This window comes from Peromyscus leucopus, chromosome 7 (genome assembly GCF_004664715.2).
Source record: "Peromyscus leucopus breed LL Stock chromosome 7, UCI_PerLeu_2.1, whole genome shotgun sequence".
Lineage (NCBI taxonomy): Eukaryota > Metazoa > Chordata > Mammalia > Rodentia > Cricetidae > Peromyscus > Peromyscus leucopus.
Window position 1 is genome coordinate 24,332,225 of NC_051069.1, and position 19,335 is coordinate 24,351,559.

Consider the following 19,335-nt stretch of genomic DNA (forward strand, 5'->3'; position numbering starts at 1 on the left):
ATAAGAAGTCTTGGCTGGCAAAAGGCCTGAGTGTTCAGGAAGCCTGCTCCTTCAGGCTGATTTAAAGCAGCTGTTTGAACACCTGGCCTAATTGGGGCTTCCCGTGGGGTAGAGTTCAGGGTAAAGAGAGTGCATGTGCTGGGAGCCCTCGGCTTGAAGAAGCTGAGACTGTTGTGCTGTGTATTAGGACGTGTCGTGGGTGGACTCTGCTTTTCCTTACCAGGCTTGACAGGGTACCGAAGGACTCAATGTCAATGCTCCCAGCAGCTTCTGCCCAATTTCCTTCAGCATCTCTTCCGCCATCAGATGGGGTTGAGGACTTGAGCTCTCTCCCAGAGATCTTACTGGCTGCTTCCTCTTGGTCTTGGATTTGGGAGGCTTCAGACAGCTCTGCCTATGACCAGCCTCTGCGCAGGAATCATTGCTGGAGTGATCCCTGCATGCTTTGGTGCTTGCTCCTTATTGCCTTAACTGCATCTCTTCTGGGGGAAGTCCAGGCAGATGGGTGTTTCCAGCCCAGAGGTAAAAATGAGGTTCAGAGGCTAGGGAAGGGGATCAGTGGGTAAAGTGGTTGCTGTGTAAGCATGAGGGCCTGCATCTGGATGCCCAGCTCCCATATAACAGCTGGACATGGCTGTGTGTGTCTATAATCTCAACAAGAGTAGTGGGGACAGGCCAATCCTATGGCTCACTGGCCAGCTAGCCTAGCCAAAACTGTTCAATGGAAGATCCTGTCTTAATGAAATAAGATAGAGAACCATCCTGATGTCAACCTCTGGCCTTCAAACACCACCCCCCAACACCACACAAACACACACACACACACACACACACACACACACACACACACACACGGTCCCCTTTCTTCTACAAAAGTACGCCAAGCACACACATACTAATAAACAAAAATTAAACGGGTTCAATCAGTGATTTCTGGAATCAAACAGACCAAGACATTTCTAGATTCCTGGTTCTGCCTCCTTCTTACTGTGTGACCTTAGGCAAGTTATTTGATCTCCGTTTTTCTCTTTGTAAGAAGGTGGCTATGAATGCCTGTCCCGCAGGGATGCAAACGCAGATAAAGCACCCAACTAAAACAGCCTTTATCAGCTCTCCTTCCATTCTGCTCCCAGAGCTTTGGAGGACATGTTCTCCCCCCCCCCCCCTGCAGTCCTCCTAGTTATTGGTAGATGAAGCAAGGCTGCAGGTACCTAGACTTCAATGTCTGCAGAGAAGGGACAGCAGGTAACTGTAGAAGAGAGTGGATGGTGGATGGATGGTGGTTCCTGCCTTTTATTCCAAACCGAGCCATGTATGGTCCTGAGGAGGCAAAGAACCAGCCCTCCCATTTGTGATCAACATTTCTAGTCAGGGAGGCAACAGGGCTCTTCATTGTCTATTCCCTTCTTTCTCACCTGCCCCTGGAAGCTTCCCCAAGTCACACTGAGCAGCCCACGCCTTTCAGTAGCCCAAATGCTCTGACACTCCCTCCACTTTGGACTAGACTGAAAGACCTGATCACCTTTTCTCTTTGTGTCCCTCACACAAGGGACAGCATTGTAGGACTGAACACAGGCAATGCTGCCCAGACACTGGCAGAGAGACAGGCAGATGGGCTTGTGTCAGGAGCTAATGTTCTTGGGGAGATGAAATCCAAAATGGCAGGTGAGGAACTATGCCCTGAGACTCAACTGGAAGGCTGTGGTCCAGTGTGGCATCAGGAAGGGGTCAATGAACAGAAAGTAGCAATCTGCCTTTGTGGGGTTCCGTGGGGCACCTGGATTACTGGACCAAGTGGCAGGGACAGAACTGAATGCTTTCTCATGTGTCTCACTAGTCTGAAATCCTTTGACAACTTCCCGTTGGTCTTATGATGAAACCTAGAGCTTGCAGCATGGTTGATCAGGACCCCACATGATCTGCTGGCTCCAGGCTCCTCTTTAGCTCCCTTCTCACCTTCTCCCTGCTTCCACAGTTAGGACTGGTCATCCCACTCAACTGGGTCTTGCCATCCCTGAGTGTTCACAGACTCCATTCCATCCTCTTGAATGCTCTCTTGGTGCACGGTGTGCTGGGTGGTATTGAGATCAGGACAGTTAGTGGGATGCTTTTCCATCATTACATCCCCTGCTCAGCCAGTTCACACAGTGGGGTGAAAGGACGTGTGTGAGTCAAGTAGGCAGGACCAGTTGCCCAGTCCTAGCCTATTCCTGCCACTACCCTACCTTTAGAGGATAAGTCACAGACTCCATTCCATCCCCTTGAATGTTCTCCTGATGCACTGTGTGCTGGGTGGTATTAAGATTAGAACAGTTACTAGGATGCTTTTCCATCATTACATCCCCAGAACCTCAAAGAGAGAGGTCCTTGTAGAAAGTATCACAGTACTATTTGTGGAATGAAGTGACTCTCAAGATTCCCGACTTCCTAAATGGGAAAGTGGTTATAAGAATGTGTTCACCAGGCGGTGGTGGCGCACACCTTTAATCACAGCCCTCAGGGGCAGAGGCAGGAGGATCTGAGTTTGAGGCCAGCCTGGTCTACCGAGTGAGTTGCAGGATAGCCAGAGCTATACAAAGAGACCTTGTCTTTGAAAACAGAAGTGGTCTACAGCTAACCTCAGGAAATGAATGACTGAATCCTTCTGCTGCTCCCAACTATGAACTCCATGGAGACTGGAATGAGTTCGTCTCCTATGCCTCCCTCTCCTCATATGAAGTTTGTGGTTCTAAGAGAGTTATGAACAACAACGGCCAGCCCTTATGATCCAGGTTATTGTTGGTTCTCACAGGCTCTACCCCATCTTCCCATCGCTGCCTCAGATCCTGTAAAGCCCCTGTGATTACAGGCCCCCAGTCACCCACCTTCTTCTGCATTGGACTCAAGACACTCGCAGAAATGTGTTGGACCGTCCATGTGGTTTTGTGTCTTTCTCCCTAATGTTTAGGTCTCTTGGAGGCTGGACGACTGTTGACATTTTTCCTCCAGAGTACTCAGTCAACCTTGCATGGCCTGGGCTGCCCCTGGGTTGGACCTTGAATTTGGGGCTTAGGATTTCTAGGCCCAGTGCTGCCCCTTACCCCAGCTTCAGGGGTGAAGGTCTGGGTCTCTGCCTTGCTGAGGCTCTCCTGCTCCTGTCTCCCACAGGCACGGACATGGCTGTTTTCTGTCTGCTGTGTGGGAAGCGCTTCCAGGCACAGAGCGCGCTCCAGCAGCACATGGAGGTGCATGCAGGCGTGCGTAGCTACATCTGCAGCGAGTGCAACCGCACCTTTCCCAGCCACACGGCTCTCAAACGCCACCTTCGCTCACATACAGGTAGGCTGGTCCCCGGGGGCGGGGGGGGGGGGGCGACATTTCTGGACCTTGTATCTGGGCTTAACGTCCAAAAATACATGGTGTGTGTGTGTGGGGGGGGGGTCCAGGTTAAGGCATTTTCAGCCTTTCTCTTCTTGAAGTCGGACACAGAAGGGCTCCTATAGAGCATTTAAATGTTGACATTTCTCCCCATCCGCCACCACCCCCGCACCTGTAGACAGTCTGTTCCCAGTCTTTCCACATACAGCACAGAAAATAGTCACTTAAAAAAAGAAAAAACAAAAACAAAAACACCATCCTCTTGGGTTCTACTCTCAGACACTTTGATTCAGTGGTCCAGGGTGGGCTCTAGATCTCAAAACCACTAATAAGTATTCCCAAGAGGTTCTGATGCAGGAGATACCAAAGTGAGTTTTGAGAATAACTGGCCTGACTCTATTACAATCCCACCACTTCCCCAGTCCACCTAAGAATAGCAATGAAGTCAGCTCAGGGCTCCAGAGGGCACATTGAAGAACTCATCCTGCCTTCGTAACAGAGACAGGAGGCCTCCACTTTGGGCTTAATGTTGTCTAAGGAAGACAATGAGAGTATTTGAACAACAAGCCATGAGATAGCCTTGCTCCTCCAGTTCACATGATGGGGTGAAAGATGGATATGTGTGAGTCAGGGAGGCAGGGCTACTTGCCCCGTCCTAGCATATCCCTGCCACTACCTTCTAGCTTTAGGGGATAGGACACCCAGTGTCAGAGGGCCTCGAAGGAGCCCTTGGTCTTTTCCTAGCAGAGGAATAGATGACTTAATTCCTTTCTTTGCCCTAAAGCAAAATGAGGTCATCTCTTACTGTCCCCGGGTGAAAGAAGTCCAATTTCTGAATTGTGTGTCTCCTCTGTGTGTGTATGTTTCTGATCTTTGTGGGGGAGTGGGGCTGGGATTAAGTCTCTGTGTAAGAATGTAGCAGAGTACATACACAGGCCTGCTAGAGAGACCATAAATGCCCAGCATGCTTCACAGAGGCTTGGAAGAATTTCTCATTCTTAAGAGCCTTTTCCTAGCTCAGGGATGGAGGATGTGACTGGTCCTTACATGGGTGACAGGCTCCTTTTGCTCTCAGGGACTGAGCTGGACTGTCCTACCATTTGCAGGCATTCTCACCGAGGAGCCTGCCTTGGCTCTAGGTTCTGGATAGCATCCTAGTCAGAGGAGCACAATGCCATATCATTACCAAATGTGAATGGCTCACCAGATGCTTAGGACTGCCTAAGGCTGCTCGGTAGAAAGGAGACGGTCTTAGTGGCTAAGGTCCAGCAAAAGGAACCAAAGAGAAAGGGGTGTGTGCTCAACCATTTCCTCTACTGTGTCTGCACAAGGATCTCCCTGTAAGATGTCTACACCATCCCATCAATGTCTCCCTCAACGGGCCCCTAAGTTCCGTCTTAGGGAAGATGGCTAGCCTCCTTTAGTTAGCCACTTCCAGGTATGCCACTGGGTCAAGTCACTTGACTTCACGTGACACGATGATGCAGGCCCTCCCGAGTCCACCCAGGATGCAACTTACTTTGCCCACAGGCCACCTTCTCCGAGTTCAGTCAGCCCTGCTCTACCCTGTGGCAGCTGGGCTTCAGATCCCGAGTGAGGACAGAGTTTGGGAGAAACTCTTGCTTATTCTAGAAACACAGACATGTGTGCCCCCTGTGCACACACATTCAAGCACCCATTGATTTTCACACCAGCCCGGCACGGGCTCTGCACACCCCCCGACACAATGCCTCATTAATATTCTGTTGTTCTTGGTCCATTTGCTGCTGGGGCCGGTGGTTAGCATCAGCAGCTGTGTTTGGTACGTTAGTCCAGCCGTGCTCTTGGCATTGATGGATCCTTGATTCACATGGCTCCTCATATAATAAACTCTCAGCTGCACGGAAGGGAGGGGCCCAGAGGAAGGGGTCCCAGGAGTCCAGGGGCTGGAGCTGGGGTGGGGAGGATGACACTGGGCTTGGCCAGAGCTAAGAAAGCCACTAGGTAATGACAAACTGGGGAAGAAGGAGGGTCACAGGTGCCTCGGGCAGGCCAGAGGGGCTCTAATTAGTCTCGTTTGTCCTGCACTTAATGTCAAGCTCATTAACGCGTCTACAGAGTTAATCAACATACCACAAATTGGATTTTGACTTCTGTCTCCAGTTTTATGTACATTATGACTAGCCCGACATGATCAGCTCCTGGGGTGAGGGTTGTAGGTCCGGTGGCCACTGAGCAGGAAAACCTGGGTGGGGTGAGAGTGGGTATGTGTCTTGGTGACTTGTCGTTTTTTGTTTTTTTTTTTTCTTCTTTCATTCTCTGAATGCTTTTTGTTCTTTCCCTGGGAAGACTCGAGAGAGTTCCTATTTAAACTCATTTAACATGTGATCCACTTCGTAATTAAATTCATAAAAATCTGATCAAACAAACCCCTCTGCTGTTTGTTAAACTCTTAGGGCCCCCCTCTGGAAGCAAGAGGCACACACAGGCAGCCAGCCCTCCCTCACGGCCGCCCCCTCTTCCTGGGGGGGGGGGGTGCGCTGGGTGACTGCCGATGTACGTTTTAATTACCGGCTTCGGCTGGAGTCTCATGTGGCCCTTGCTTTATTTATTTATTTATATCTTAATGAGGATACTGAATCTTTGATTAAAGTCGTAATCGTTGCCGATTCAGGAAGGAGGGGGAGCTGGATGTCAGGCCAGACAGGGCCACGTGTGCAGACAGAGGAAGAAGGGTGGGGAGGGAGTCTCATACATAGACCGCCCCCCCCCCCACTCTGGTAGACCCACAGCCAATTAGAACCTCTTGGCTTTGATGGGCCTGGGAACAGGTCCTTGATTTAGGCCTAGTAGTGAGAGACAAAGGTTGGTTTTTCCAGTCCAGAACTCCAGGACTCAATCCATCTCCAGATCACTGGCCAGCCAGGCCCCTGGGTCAGGACAGTGCCCCTTAGATGGTAAGGAGTGGGTAGAGTGATGGTTCTCTGTGCTTCCTGATGGAGCCCCCATGCCCTCAATGTTTTTTGTACATCTTTCACCCTATAAGGGAGTCGGCCAGTGAACAGACCCCAACAACCACTCCTTCTCACAGAGTATCAGAAACTGTTCTGAGATATCAAAGGAGGTGAGAATTTATGTGGGTGCAGGGCCTGCCTTCAGGAAGAAGGATGTTTGGCTATCGGCCCACAGAGGGGAGAAGGCAGAGAGAGTAAAATATCATTTTAAAGAGGAAGTGAACGCACAGGCATGCGAGTCTATAAGGAGAAGGACAATTTATGCCCAGGCACGAGCACAGTTTGACATGGGGATAATGAAAAAACGTAGGTCATTGTGGATGACTTAAGCCTTCAGCAGCTGAAGAGAATGTATGAAATGCAGAGGACATTATACGGTTGGCAGCCTCGCACATCTGCAGAGGAACAAGTGAAATACAGTGGGCCATTCTTTACCATAAACTGTGCTTGTTGGAGATGCAGCCCAGAGAAATTGTAATTACAGTGACATGACGAATCAGCGATATTTAAATATTCATGAACAAAGTCTGGGGTGATCAATCTATCTTTATTGTCTGTGCTTTCACTCCTGTAATAAATAAATAGCTCAAGTCCTCACCTTTCATCCCCCAAGCTTGACACCTCAGTTACAAAAATGCAAGGTGGTTAACCCCACTCCCTACCCCTCAGTCCACAGGGACTGAAGAGTGGAGTGTCCCAGGGAGGGAATGGCAAGCTAATGGACATGATTCTGGACTGAGGAAGGGCTGTTCTTCCCAGCCCAATACCCAGAATTCTCCAAGAGTCGATTCTGAGTCATTCCTGGGCAAGCACTGAGGACACAAGGGTGGGAAAGGCTTCTTGGTGGCCCTGTTATTCAGTACAATACAATGTGTCATTGAGCCATGTGATAAGTGACCAGTGTCCAGACCCTGGGACCAGACCAGAGCCAAAGTCCCAACCTAGCTACTTCGCGCTTCGAGCTAGGTGATCTTGGGACAGTGGTTAAGTATCTCTAAGCAACTCCCCCCTCCCCCCCCACCGCCCCCATTTGTGAGATAAGGCTATCTTTCATCAGATAGTTTCCATGGCCATGTGACATGATCTCAGTGAAGTCCTCAGCTTAGCGGTAAGAATACAGCAAATAGAGACCATTTAAATGGGAAAGAATTCTTTTAAAAATCGTATTTCTGTGAATAAAAGACCAAAAGTGTTCAACATTCTTCTCTTTGGGGACAGAGAAGGAAATGTAGCTTCATCTGCTGGGGAACTAAAGTAAAGCATCCAAACGGAAGTGATGGAGGAGCTGGGCTTTGAAGGGTGGCTAGGGGTTCATCAGGGAAAGAAGTGGGAATGAAGCAGAGGGAATAACAGTTAACTGGTGGAGTAGGAGAAAGAGCAGATGACATTTGGGGAGCAAAGAGCAGTTCTCTAAGTTGGAGGGATATTTCTGAGGGTGGGGAAACTAGGCTGGAGTGGCCCTTGGCCCTGAACCAGAGGGAAGGGAGGAGAGGCAGTGAAAGACAAGATCTCAAAAGCCCAGCTCTCTTCCACCCTCACAAGGACCTTGCTTTCCGAGGCTTGCCGCTCTATGCTGAGCCAAGCAGGCTTTCTTCTTCTGGGACTGGCTTTTATCCCGTGAACGGCTCTGGGACCACAGTAAAATCTGAATGTGAACACAGGATCCGCTGTTCATGCTGCGGGGACCAGACAAGTCACCTTTGAAAGTGGTGAACATTGTCAATCTCAGGGCAGCGAATGTACCCTGCTGTCCTTGAAACAGAGGAGGAAGCCAGGGTCTGATTCAGCCCGTTGTCCTCACAGGTGACCACCCCTATGAGTGTGAGTTCTGTGGCAGCTGCTTCCGGGATGAGAGCACGCTCAAGAGCCACAAGCGCATCCACACTGGCGAGAAACCCTATGAGTGCAATGGGTGCGGCAAGAAATTCAGCCTCAAGCACCAGTTGGAAACCCACTACAGGGTTCACACAGGTACCAAGGGCCAGGGATGGGCCCCAGGTTGGCTCTGGGACCTGGGTGGTGACTGGGAGCTGGTGGTTCTCCAGAGAAGTCCAAGTAAACGTGAGTCAAGATTCAACCAGAGAGAAAAGGGATACTATGGAGACTGGAGAGATGACTTGATGGTCTAAGAGTATTTCCTTCCAGAGGACTAGAGTTTGGTTCCCAGCACCCTCTTCTGGCCTCGGAGGACACACACACACACACACACACACACACACACAAAAAAAAAAATACTTTTTTTCTTTTTTTTAAAAAAAAAGAGATAATATCATGCTCTGAGTACTTTGACCCTCCTCTCAAGGCCAAGGCAGGCATTACTAATCAGGTGTGACAGATAATAGTAATCAATTGTAGCACAAGTGTCTCCTGGGCCCAGTCAGTCCCCTGAAGCAATCACACTGAAAAATTGTCCGGGAGTGCCCGGCAATATGATGCTTGTTCCAGATCCTAAATTAAGGTTAAGTTGGCCAGATTAGCAAAAAGTGACGTTTGAGTTGTTTCGTTGTGCTCCATTCATGATTGGAGGCAGAATCAGAGGGCATGAAGTTATGATAAGGGTCAGGAAACTGTGACATTGGTTCTGGTCTGTTCTGAAAAGAAAGGAGCCTGTGTATTTAATAGGAGAATGTTCTATCATGTCAGAGTGCTTCCACATTCCTTTCTACATAGAAGAAATGTGAGTCTCTGTTTTCACTGGGGTCTCAGGACAGACAGACAGGGTTTAGAGTTGGAAGCGGTAGAGCCCTAGAGCTGGCCTCTACTTAACTGGAAAACCTACTTCTTCCCCATTGTAAGTTCAATGACATCACCTTGGTTGCTTAAAATGGGCCCCAGTGGGAGTATTGACCGCATAGCAATAGAGCTATGTGTCTTTGGAGAGCTGGCTGTTAAATACCCACCCCCTGCAGTCTGCCAGCTGGGGGGAGGTAGCGTTTCCTGTGAGGCTGAGCACAGGAAGATGTCCTTTCTGATCAGTGGGGACAGCACCCAGTCCAGAGGGGGGAATGGTGACCTCAGCTGGCTTAAGGGAGGGAATAGCCTGGGAAGGGGTGGACAACCAGCAGGATTAGAAGGCAGAGCTGTTCTCAGAACTGTCTTGTTGCCTGAGCTCTGTTTTTCTTGCCTCTGGCTTAAAGCCACAGGACAGGATGGTGTGTTCATTGCTGACAATATGAATAACCCAGGGGATATCCCAGAGTCCCGGGGTTTCCTCAGTCCCTTGTTGTGGGATGTGACCTAGTGGGCAGATCATTAAATGCATTGGCAGTGGCTATTGTAAATAGCTGGTCGATAGTTAGATCACTTTGGCTGTTCATTACTTCATTATTTGCCGGGGCCTCGGCACGGAGGAGTATCGATAGCGAGATGGCTGACCAGTTAATTACTGTATTGAAACAAGGTTCCCTTACATCTCTGCTCAGCTCCAGGGGACTCTAGTGGAAGAGAGATCTGGATAGCAGACTAGAGTGTTATTGTACACTTCTAGGTTCTCTGTACTGCCCCTCCCCACCAGCCCTAGAATGGCAGCTTAAGTCCAGGGGAAGTCCTTAGAGTGTTAGTGGGTAGATGGCCCTAGATGTGATGTGTTTGAAGGAGTAGGCTTCTTGGATTTCCCACACCCCTCCTTACCATCGGTAGCTCTAAAAGGACTCCACCCATTCTCCTGTTTCCTGTGGATGAGCTTGGCTATGAAGAAGCATCCTGGCCTGGCAGCAGTGGCACATGCCTTTAATCCCAGCACTCAGGAGGCAGAGCCAGGCAGATCTCTGTGAGTTCGAGGCCAGCCTGGTCTACAGAGTGAGATCCAGGACAGGCACCAAAACTACATGGAGAAACCCTGTCTCAAAAAAAAAAAAAAAAAAAAAAAAAAAAGGCTGTGGTGGTATCGTGTTTCCCAAAATATTGTGCACCCTAATAAAATTATCTGGGGTCAGAGACAGAACAGCCACTAGATACAGAGGCCAGAAAATGGTGGCACCCACGCCTTTAATCCTAGCATTCCAGAGGCAGAAATCCCTCTGGATCTCTGTGAGTTCAAGGCCACATTAGAAACAGCTAGGCATGGTGACTCACGCCTTTAATCCCAGAGAGTGAAGGCAGAAAGATATATAAGGCGTGAAAACCAGGAACTAGAAGCTTTTAGCTGGTTAAGGTTTCAGGCTTTGGAGCAGCAGTTCAGCTGAGATTCATTCTGAATGAGGACTCAGAGGCTTCCAATCTGAGGAAACAGGATCAGCTGAGGAACTGGCGAGGTGAGATGGCTGTGGCCTGTTCTGTTTCTCTGATCTTCCAGCGTTCACCCCAATACCTGGCTCAGGTTTGATTTTATTAATAAGAACTTTTAAGAGATTCATGCTACAAAAGGCAGCCTGAAGGACTTCAGAGACTTAATACCTCCTTTCACACTATACATTTCCTTAATTAGAAGGGAAGCTCCCCGCCTGTAAGATAGCTCCATGGACAGTTACTAGCTACTAGCTACTAGTTACTAGCCACATTAGCTTACTTACAATAGCCACGAATTGAGAAAGAAGTGAGTATCCCAGGAACCATACCAATAGCCCTGTGTGCTCAGTGGCAGCCGCATTGGATGGTCCAGCCATTGTCTTGGGCAGTTCTGTTGCAGACTGCAAGGCTAGAAGGATAGACATTCTCCGACAAGCCTAAGGATGACAAATGGCCCTTCTGGTCCTCACATCCCCCTGCCCTGTCTTATCTCCTCCACAGGTGAGAAGCCCTTCGAGTGCAAACTCTGCCACCAGCGCTCACGAGACTACTCGGCCATGATCAAGCACCTGAGAACGCACAATGGCGCCTCACCCTACCAGTGCACCATCTGCACGGAGTACTGCCCCAGCCTCTCCTCCATGCAGAAGCACATGAAGGGCCACAAGCCGGAGGAGATCCCACCCGACTGGAGGATAGAGAAGACGTACCTCTACCTGTGTTATGTTTGAAGGGGGGACCCCCCGCGCACACACGGTAGAACAGCGGCGGGAGCCCGCAAAGATGAGCTAGAGCGAGATAAAGTGGAAAGACTGTGCAGAGAAAAGAAAAGGGAAATAGAAAAGAAAGAGAGAGAGAGAGAGAGAGAGAGAAAGGAAACTCGGTAGTTACTTGGCCTTGGATTCCTTCTGGAGTTTCCGGTGATGGGGCTGTCACACCGATGCCCTTTCCCTGGGGTCTCTGCCCTCCTTGGTTCTCTTGGGTGGGTGGGGTGGTGGTTTTGCTCATTCACACAGTGGCATATTTTTCTCCTCCCCACAACTTAGACCTTCCTCTTGTGTCCAGAAATGGAAACCAGGAAGCAAGTGTGAGGTCCTCTGGTCAGAGCCACTGCCTCTGCCCTCTCTCTTCGCTTCTCCTCCTCTGAAGAGGGTGGGAGGGGAGCAGAGAGGGCAGCTGGAGGCAGTGAGGGGTGGTGTCTCTGGCTGATGCTCAGAGTGGCAGCTCTGGCATCACTGGGGGCAGACTGGGAAGGGAAAGGCTCTCTGCTCTGCCCAGCCATACCTGGTGCCCTCATGGTCTCAGAGAGCCTTGTGGCTCTTCTCACCCTTCAGCTCCCGGCACCTGCTTGATAATTGTCCTCTGGTCACAAGGGGCTCACGCCCTGTGTGGATCTGGACTCTGTCTTTCTTAGGTCCCTCCTGGGGAGAGCTGTGTCAGATTCCAGAGCCCCTTCCTTCCTTCCCTCCCTCAGCTTTCAGACAACATGGAACAAAATAAATCCGCACTGTACCCTAGCCAAACCCCCTCAGGAGCAAGATTCCCGCCGGTCTGCTTTCTGCTCGCAAAAAGGAAACAAAACAAAACAGAAAACCAACTAAATGTATTCCATCCCGCCATCCAAACAAGCACACATCGCTGTGACCCCCGCTTCAGCCCCTGGGGGGCAGGAATGCCATCCTATTGAAAGGTCCGGTTGTCCAAAAGAAGGAGTGGATGATGCCCTCCTGCAGGTGAACTTGACCTGGGAATAGATGCCCTGCCTGGGCACGGTGGGAGGACTAGCCATGGGGGAAGTTGCTATCACACTGAGGATCCTTTACCCCAGATCCGGAGATTAGCACCGAATTCCTGGCTCAGGTCCCCCCCCCCCCACCCCCGAAGCCCCTAGGGAGCAGGGAGGAGGAGCTGATGGCGCTTTGGCCTCTTGTTATGTTTGCTTTTAGCACATTGTACTTGAATTACCTCAGTTTTTATTTTTTGTGACCTCATGAGCTTTTCGAACCCCATCTCTTTTTTTTATCCTTTTGGTTGAGGGGGGAGGGGGGGTTATTGGAGGAACGAGGAGGGTGTACTTTTCTGTTGTAGCATAAGTTAATAGTTGGCTTTGAATCTGACCTGGTCGAGGCCCTCCCCTTCTCTGGCTGGAAGCTGTCAGAAAAAGTGGACCACTCAGGATCTGAATGGAAGGCCAGGAGGGCTGAGAAGGTGGTGGGAATGGAGAGAATGACAGGTGGGTGGGTGGTTTCTCACTGCTCCTGTCGCGCCGCGTCCAAGTCACACGCAGCAGCACCATCCAGGGCTCAGACCAGCAGTGCCCAGCTTTAGTTCAGCCTGAAACACTTTAGAGAAAAGTCCAACTGCTCCTAGAGTTACCTGGGCTGTTGAGGCTTAAGGGGGGGAGGGGCTGTTATTAAGATCTATACGACCACATGGCCCCCTCCTGTGCTGTTCTCACTGCTAAAACTGGTATATTTATTTCATGGCTGGCATGCATGTGAGGAGTGGACCGGCCTGGTTTTGTTGTGCTGGGTGGGGCATTGTTTTTCTAAAAGCTACCTCTTCTGTTTGTCCAGTCTTTTCGTTCCTTCGGCATTTCTGCCTCCTCCCACCCTCCAAGTCTCCCCACCCTGAATTTTGGAAAGCACATTTGCGATAATCCCTTTTGCTTTGGGATGACCCCTCCCTTTCATTTCCTGCGCTACGTATAAGCTAATTGTTGTTTTCTTCCTCCTCCTCCTCTTTCTCTGAGAGAGTTGTAGCTGTGTTTTGATCTTAGGTTTTAAAAAGTGGTTTAGGGAAGCCGTTGGCAGGGCCGAAGGACTGTGAAGAATAACAGAGAAATCCGAGGGATGAGCGCTGCTGTGCCCACTCCCCCTATCTCTCGGCCAGGCCCCCATCCCCCCGCCCCCATCTTCCCCTTCCAGCTCATCCACCGTATCTGAAGGCCTTAAACATTGTGTGTTGGGAGGATGTGGGTTTGGGGGTGCTCGCCTCTCCAGTGTGAGCTAGGGATGGTAAGGTACAGAGGGCGCTATTTTGGAACTATAGTTAGTGGTGACTTAGTGCATTGGGAAGGTGAAAAGGTTAAACTTGAAATATGTGACCAGAACAGCTGTCATGTTTATAATGTGAAAAGAGAATCTTGTTAGGGAAGAGCCGTCTTTAAAAATCAGTGTGCACTGTGGCTTCCTCCCCAGTCCAGGGAGGTAAAGTGAGACCTGCTCGCCTTCAGGGGCTCTGCCGATCGCAGAAAACAGTATTTTTAGCAGTAAGATGTCATTCAGAATTGATGGCGAAGGGAAAAATATCCAACTATTCCATAGAACTGGCTGGTCCCTTGCTTCTCAGCCCTTCCCACTCGGCCTCCACACACCCCCCCTCCCTGCCCCGCCCAATTATAAAAGTATGAGAGGACTGAGCAGATCCTTTGCAAATTGTAATATTTTTGTAGCATTTGTTAGTTCCTTCTTCAGTTCTGCAGGAACGTGCTCTGTCCTTTTGTAATGTGAATGGGGGGGGGGATTTAAAAAGAGAAAAAGTTAAAAAAAAAAAAAAAAGCTCATCGCCATCAACAGCAAAATATCCCTTTGTACGTATGTGCGTGTCTGTACGCGTGTATGGGCTTGTGTCGTGTGCGTGTGCGTGCGTATATGTGTGTGTGTGTGGCTGGAGATGAAGCCATGCTGTGTTGTCTGCGCTGCTCTCTCAGTGTTGAATGGTACTCACTCAACACCTGCCTGCCCCATCTGCCCCTGAGGATTCTGGGGATCCTAGCAGAGGCAGGGACAGCTTCGAAGGGACACTTTCCTTGTTTCCCTTGCAGCCCAGACCCCAAGATGTTCCAACATGCCTCTCCCCCACTCACAAAGAGGAAATGGTTTTAAAATTGCCAGGGCCTTTTCCGCTGGGCTTGATGGCCACCGGGCAGGTAGGGGGCTGTCTGTCGAGAAACCTTCTGGAGCACCTGGAGTTGGGGAGGCTAGAAGGGTGGAGGCGCTTTCCTTCCCAGGGAAGCCTGAACTGTATTTACTCCACTCCTCTTGGAGACTTCCCGGATGCCACTCCTCTGCCTTTGGCTGTGTTCTTACAGAACCCCTGACTTGCTGCTGCCTTATCCGGCTCTGTGACCTTCTCCCGCCTCGCAAATCCAAGCTGCTTACTGGTCCCTCCCCTTGCCCAGCTTCTACGAATGAACCCCTTAATGCTTTGGGTGACATTGACCCTTCCCTCGGTGCCCCTCCCCCCTCGCTCCTTTGCTCATTTAAAGCATTAAAATCCTATGTGTATATGGGATAGACAAATATATATATATATATAGAAAGAGATATAGCAAGAGAGATATAAAATAGAAAAACGTCTTTGCTGCTTGGCTGCTTTACATGAAGAAGAGGAAGGCAGATCTGGGGTACAAGGGTGGGTCGGAAGGCTGGGGGAACCCAGTGATTCAGTACAATCCAGGGATGCCACACGGGCTTATTTAAATCTCTGTGCCTGAACAGTTTTTTCATGTTGAGAAAAAAAAAAAAAAAAAAACCTGCTGCAAATTTTGACAAGTATATGGTACGCTTCCAGATGTGATGGGTGCGACCTGGAAGAGAGGGCCAGGTCCCTCCTTGGAGGAGAGAGAGCAGGAAGCACTTTTGGTCTTGGGCCATGGGTAGGGGGAGTAGAGTGGGTAGACTTTTGGCCAATCCCCTGGCAAGCCAGACTAGGGTGGACACTGGGGACACTGATGTGTGAGACAGATGCACAAAGAGCTGGGGTTCCGTTGGTTTATTTTTCCTTCTGCTTGTTTTGCGTCCCCACCTTCCAACCGATGGTCTCCTAGCCTCCTGGAACTTCCAGCTTCGTTCCTGTGGCTGCACTTACTGGAGATGCCTCTAGGAGGACTAAGAGCAAAACTAAGGAAGTGGGGGAAGAGATGCCCAAAGGAAGAGTGCAGGACAAACAGAGTAGATGGGATCAGAGGACAGCGTGAGGAGAAAGGAGGAAAAGCCCCAGCAAGCCTGCCTGCCAGCAGCTCTGAGTCCTCGGCTCCTGGGTGGCCCACTTTGCAGACAGGGTCCCATCTCCCCGCGTGTATCATAGTATCTGTTCACATAGTGTTATGCATGAATCCTTGTGAGGTGAAGAACCGTCATGATGCACCACGCCATTGCCCTATATATAAAGATAAAGATATATATATATATATATGTATGTATGTATGTATGTGTATGTAAGTTATAGCACTGAGGGCCCCGTGGCCCTGCTGGACCAAGCAAAACTAAGCCTTTTGGTTTGGGTGTTACGGTTTTTTTTTCTTTTTTGTTTTGTTTTGTTTTGGCTTGTCCGATGTTGTACGAGCACAAGTGCCAGTCCGGTTGCTTTGTATCACAGAACAGTGTTTTTTAATTCATCGATGTTCTAGTTGATGTCTACCTCAGCGCCTCCTCTTAGCCTGATTCTAGGAGGTTGCCCAATTTGGTTTCTTCAATTGTATCGGTTCTTTTTCGTTGTTGTACAAATCAACCTCCCCACCCTTGTCTCTTTCTCCTTCTTCCTCCCCTCTCTCCCCTTGCCCATCCTCTTCTCTTCTCCCCCCGCCCCCCTGCCTCACAGTCCTCCAATCCAGATTGCCAGTTCTTTCTGTCCCTTCCAAGTGTGTGCGCGCGCGCTCCCGATTGCCGCTTATCCACACCTGCCTTCGTTCCGTGTAGATGGATGCGTTTCTTCGTAACTTCAGTGTTTCTGACAAGATTTAAAAAAAACAAACAAAAAAAAAAACAAAAACAAAAAAAAGAAAAAAAAAATGAAAAAAAATGAATTTACTGCTGCAGGTTTTTTTCCCATGTGTCACGAAGTGAAGTTTGTGCCTTCTATAGCAAAGAGAATATTTTTTACATCCTACTAACAGTAGATTTTTTTGTAGTGAACATTTTTTGTATTTTTATTTATAAGTCTCATAAGAAAAATAGCGATGTTCAGTTGTATACCTTGAATCTGCAGTTAGAAGAGAATAAAGTTAATTCAGTTGTCTCTGGCTCCAAGTGTTCTTTTTTTAAAAGTGTGCCCCCCATTCTTTTTTTTTTTTCTTTCTTTCTTGGCTGGGAACTCACTGGAGGAATGGGGATTTCTGCCTGGAGAGGAACAGAAAATTGGGCGTTCACATTAAGTCTTGATTCCTTGTGCATTCCTATGATTTAGTGTGTCTGTGCGTGCATGCGGACATGGGTACACACATGGACATATGGTCCCTTGCCATGGTGCACAAACGGAGGTCAGAGCCCAACTTCTAGAAGTCAGTTCTCTCCTTCCACCCACAGGACCTGGGGATCACACTCGAGTCCTCAGGGGGCAAGTTCCTTTGCCACTGAGCCATCTCAGCCACCCCACCTTCAGCCTTTTCTCATGACGCTTTAACGTTACATTTATAAATCACATACCCAGGGATCTAACACAGGCCACCAGGCCTGGCAGCAGGTGTCTCTACCCACTGCACCACCCTACTGGCTCCCATTCTTGCCTTAAAATTTTTGGTTTTATTTCATTTATTGTCTGTATGCACACATGCCAAGCACATGTGTAGAGGTCAGAAGACAATCTTAAAAAGGTTGAAGAATTACTTTATTTTGTATATGTTTGTCTGTATGTATGTGCACCATATATGTGCCTGATACCCTCTGAGGTGAGAAGGGGGCGGGGCCTCAGATCACCTGAATCCAGGGTTAGAAATGGTTGAGAGCCAACATGGGTCCTCAGCAAGAGCAACAAGTGTTCTTAATCATTTAGCCATCTGTCCATCCCTGAATGCAACTTTGGGGAGTTAATTTTCTGTTTACCGAGTGAATTCTGGGACTTGAACTCTGGTCATCAGGCTTAGCAGCAAGTGTCTTTACCCACTGAGCTCTCTTACTGCTTTTTGGTGGGGTGGGGTTCAAGAAGCACTGGGAATTCAGGAAGCAGCACTCACGGAGTTTCAAAGTATGCGGTGACTGCTCGGGGTCATGAACTGGTACTTGGTGATCAAACCTCATGTCCAGATCAGTTACCAAAGCAGGTTGCATTTCCAGGCTCCAGAGGCAGGATCTCCTCTCTTCCTCGAAGTTAGGTGTACTTCAGAGTTGTCTCAACCCAAAGCTTCTCTGCACCCCACCCCTGTTGAAGGTCCTCAGTTCCCTTCCATGGTGGTAGCCAGGACCTGTTGCAAGGAGGTTTTGCTCAGTGGTATGGCGCCTGCCTGACATACACAAAGCCTGGGGTTCCGTTCCTTCTTCTTCTGCTGCAGGTGGAAGCATCATCCAGCTCATCTTCAGTCCTACACCCAGGTCTGCTTAAGTTCTGGATGCATAGCCCAGCATCTCGGCCTTCCCCCTGAGATCCAGATGAGACTCAGATCATGGCCACCACCATGGGTCACTGCAGGGCTAACAATGCTGAGCATCGTGGACCTGGCCCACAGCTGACTTCAAGTCACCAGCCCGGGTCCCTACACTTCCGCTGCCATGCGATTTAAAGAAAGCTTCTGCGTGCGTGCATGCATGTGTGTGTGTGTGTGTTCCAGTTCCTATTCTCCCAGGTCCTGCCTGGGTCTAGCTAGCTCTGGAGTTGTTGACCTGAGAGACATTTAAGTCACACTAACCCTAACCCTCCCAGGAAGAGGCCCAGCCCAGGACAGGCAGCCCCCATGCTCCAGAGCCCTTCTGCCCTCTGCTCTGCTCTGTCTTCCTTCCCTCCGCTTTCCCCTTATCCACCAAGGTTTGCTTCTCTCTTTTCCACTCATCTCCTTCCTTTTCTCCCCATCCCTCACTCTCTCATTTCTGGGAGATTTCTTTTGCCCTGGACCTCGGTCCCACTTCACGTTTCCCCTCTCTAGGAAAACAGTCCTTGGCCAAAGATGTGCATGTTTTGATTGGGATCTGCCCCCCTCAACCCCTTCCCCTCTTGGCCAGCCCTTGCCTCTCCCCCTACATCCCTCCCCTCCCCCCTGCACCCCGCCCCTCCCTCAGGCCTCAGCTTTCTCTTGACAGATGGGAGGGCAGTGGGCACTCCCCTCTTTAAAACAACATTTAATCGCCGTTTTCTGTTCTTGGACATCAAAGCTGGGGCTTAGGCACTGCACTGGGGTCCTGGCGGCGCGGGCTCTGGGGGAGAGGAGGTGAGTGAATAGAGGCTGGCTGAATGGGCTTTGTGTGCCTGCCGGGGTCTGCCTGCTTTACATGCTCTTTGACCCAGATATGATCTCATGGAGAGAAAGGGGCCCGGCCAGGCCAGCCTGAGAACGCTCTGCTTGCTCCTCCGAGGAGGCCTGCTGTCCCCCTCCTCCCTCCCTGGGCAGCGGGCCGCAGCTGCCCTCTGCCCCAGCCCGCAGCATGGGCAACCTCCTCCAGGGCAGGCCTCACCCGCAGTGGGGGTGGGGAGGTGGGGCACGAGGCTGAGGTCAGAAGAGGGGACCGGCAGCTGGGCTGGAGAGATACAGCTCCAGGTTGGGTGGCTAGGGATCTTCTTACTTGTGTTCTCTGAGGTGGTTGGCTGGAAGTCCGCTACACACACACACACACACACACACACACACACACACACACACACACACCACACCCCTGCTATCCCTTCCTGTCCAGTGCTCTCTGTCACTACTGCCTAGGTTCTGGTACACCCTTGATGGGTCTCTTTCCAGTGGCTCTGGATGTCCCCCCGGGGAGCAGAGCTGAAGCCCATAGCTAAAAGAAGCCTGCAGACGACCCACCCACGGAGTGTGGCAGGTGAAATACAGAAG

At 50.1% G+C, this 19,335-nt stretch overlaps 1 protein-coding gene across 3 annotated transcripts in view; it reads left to right on the forward strand.

Moving 5' to 3' along the window:
• The window catches only part of Zbtb16 (zinc finger and BTB domain containing 16), a 185,136-nt gene extending 168,533 nt beyond the window's left edge, over positions 1 to 16,603 (forward strand). For all 3 annotated transcript variants that reach the window (XM_028864850.2, XM_028864851.2, XM_028864852.2), the window contains exons 5-7: positions 3,148 to 3,318; positions 8,154 to 8,321; positions 11,079 to 16,603. In XM_028864850.2, the coding sequence (XP_028720683.1) occupies positions 3,148 to 3,318; positions 8,154 to 8,321; positions 11,079 to 11,308 (569 nt within the window). In that variant the 3' untranslated portion in view covers positions 11,309 to 16,603. The remainder of the gene's footprint in view (positions 1 to 3,147; positions 3,319 to 8,153; positions 8,322 to 11,078) is intronic.
• The last annotated feature ends 2,732 nt before the right edge of the window (positions 16,604 to 19,335 follow it).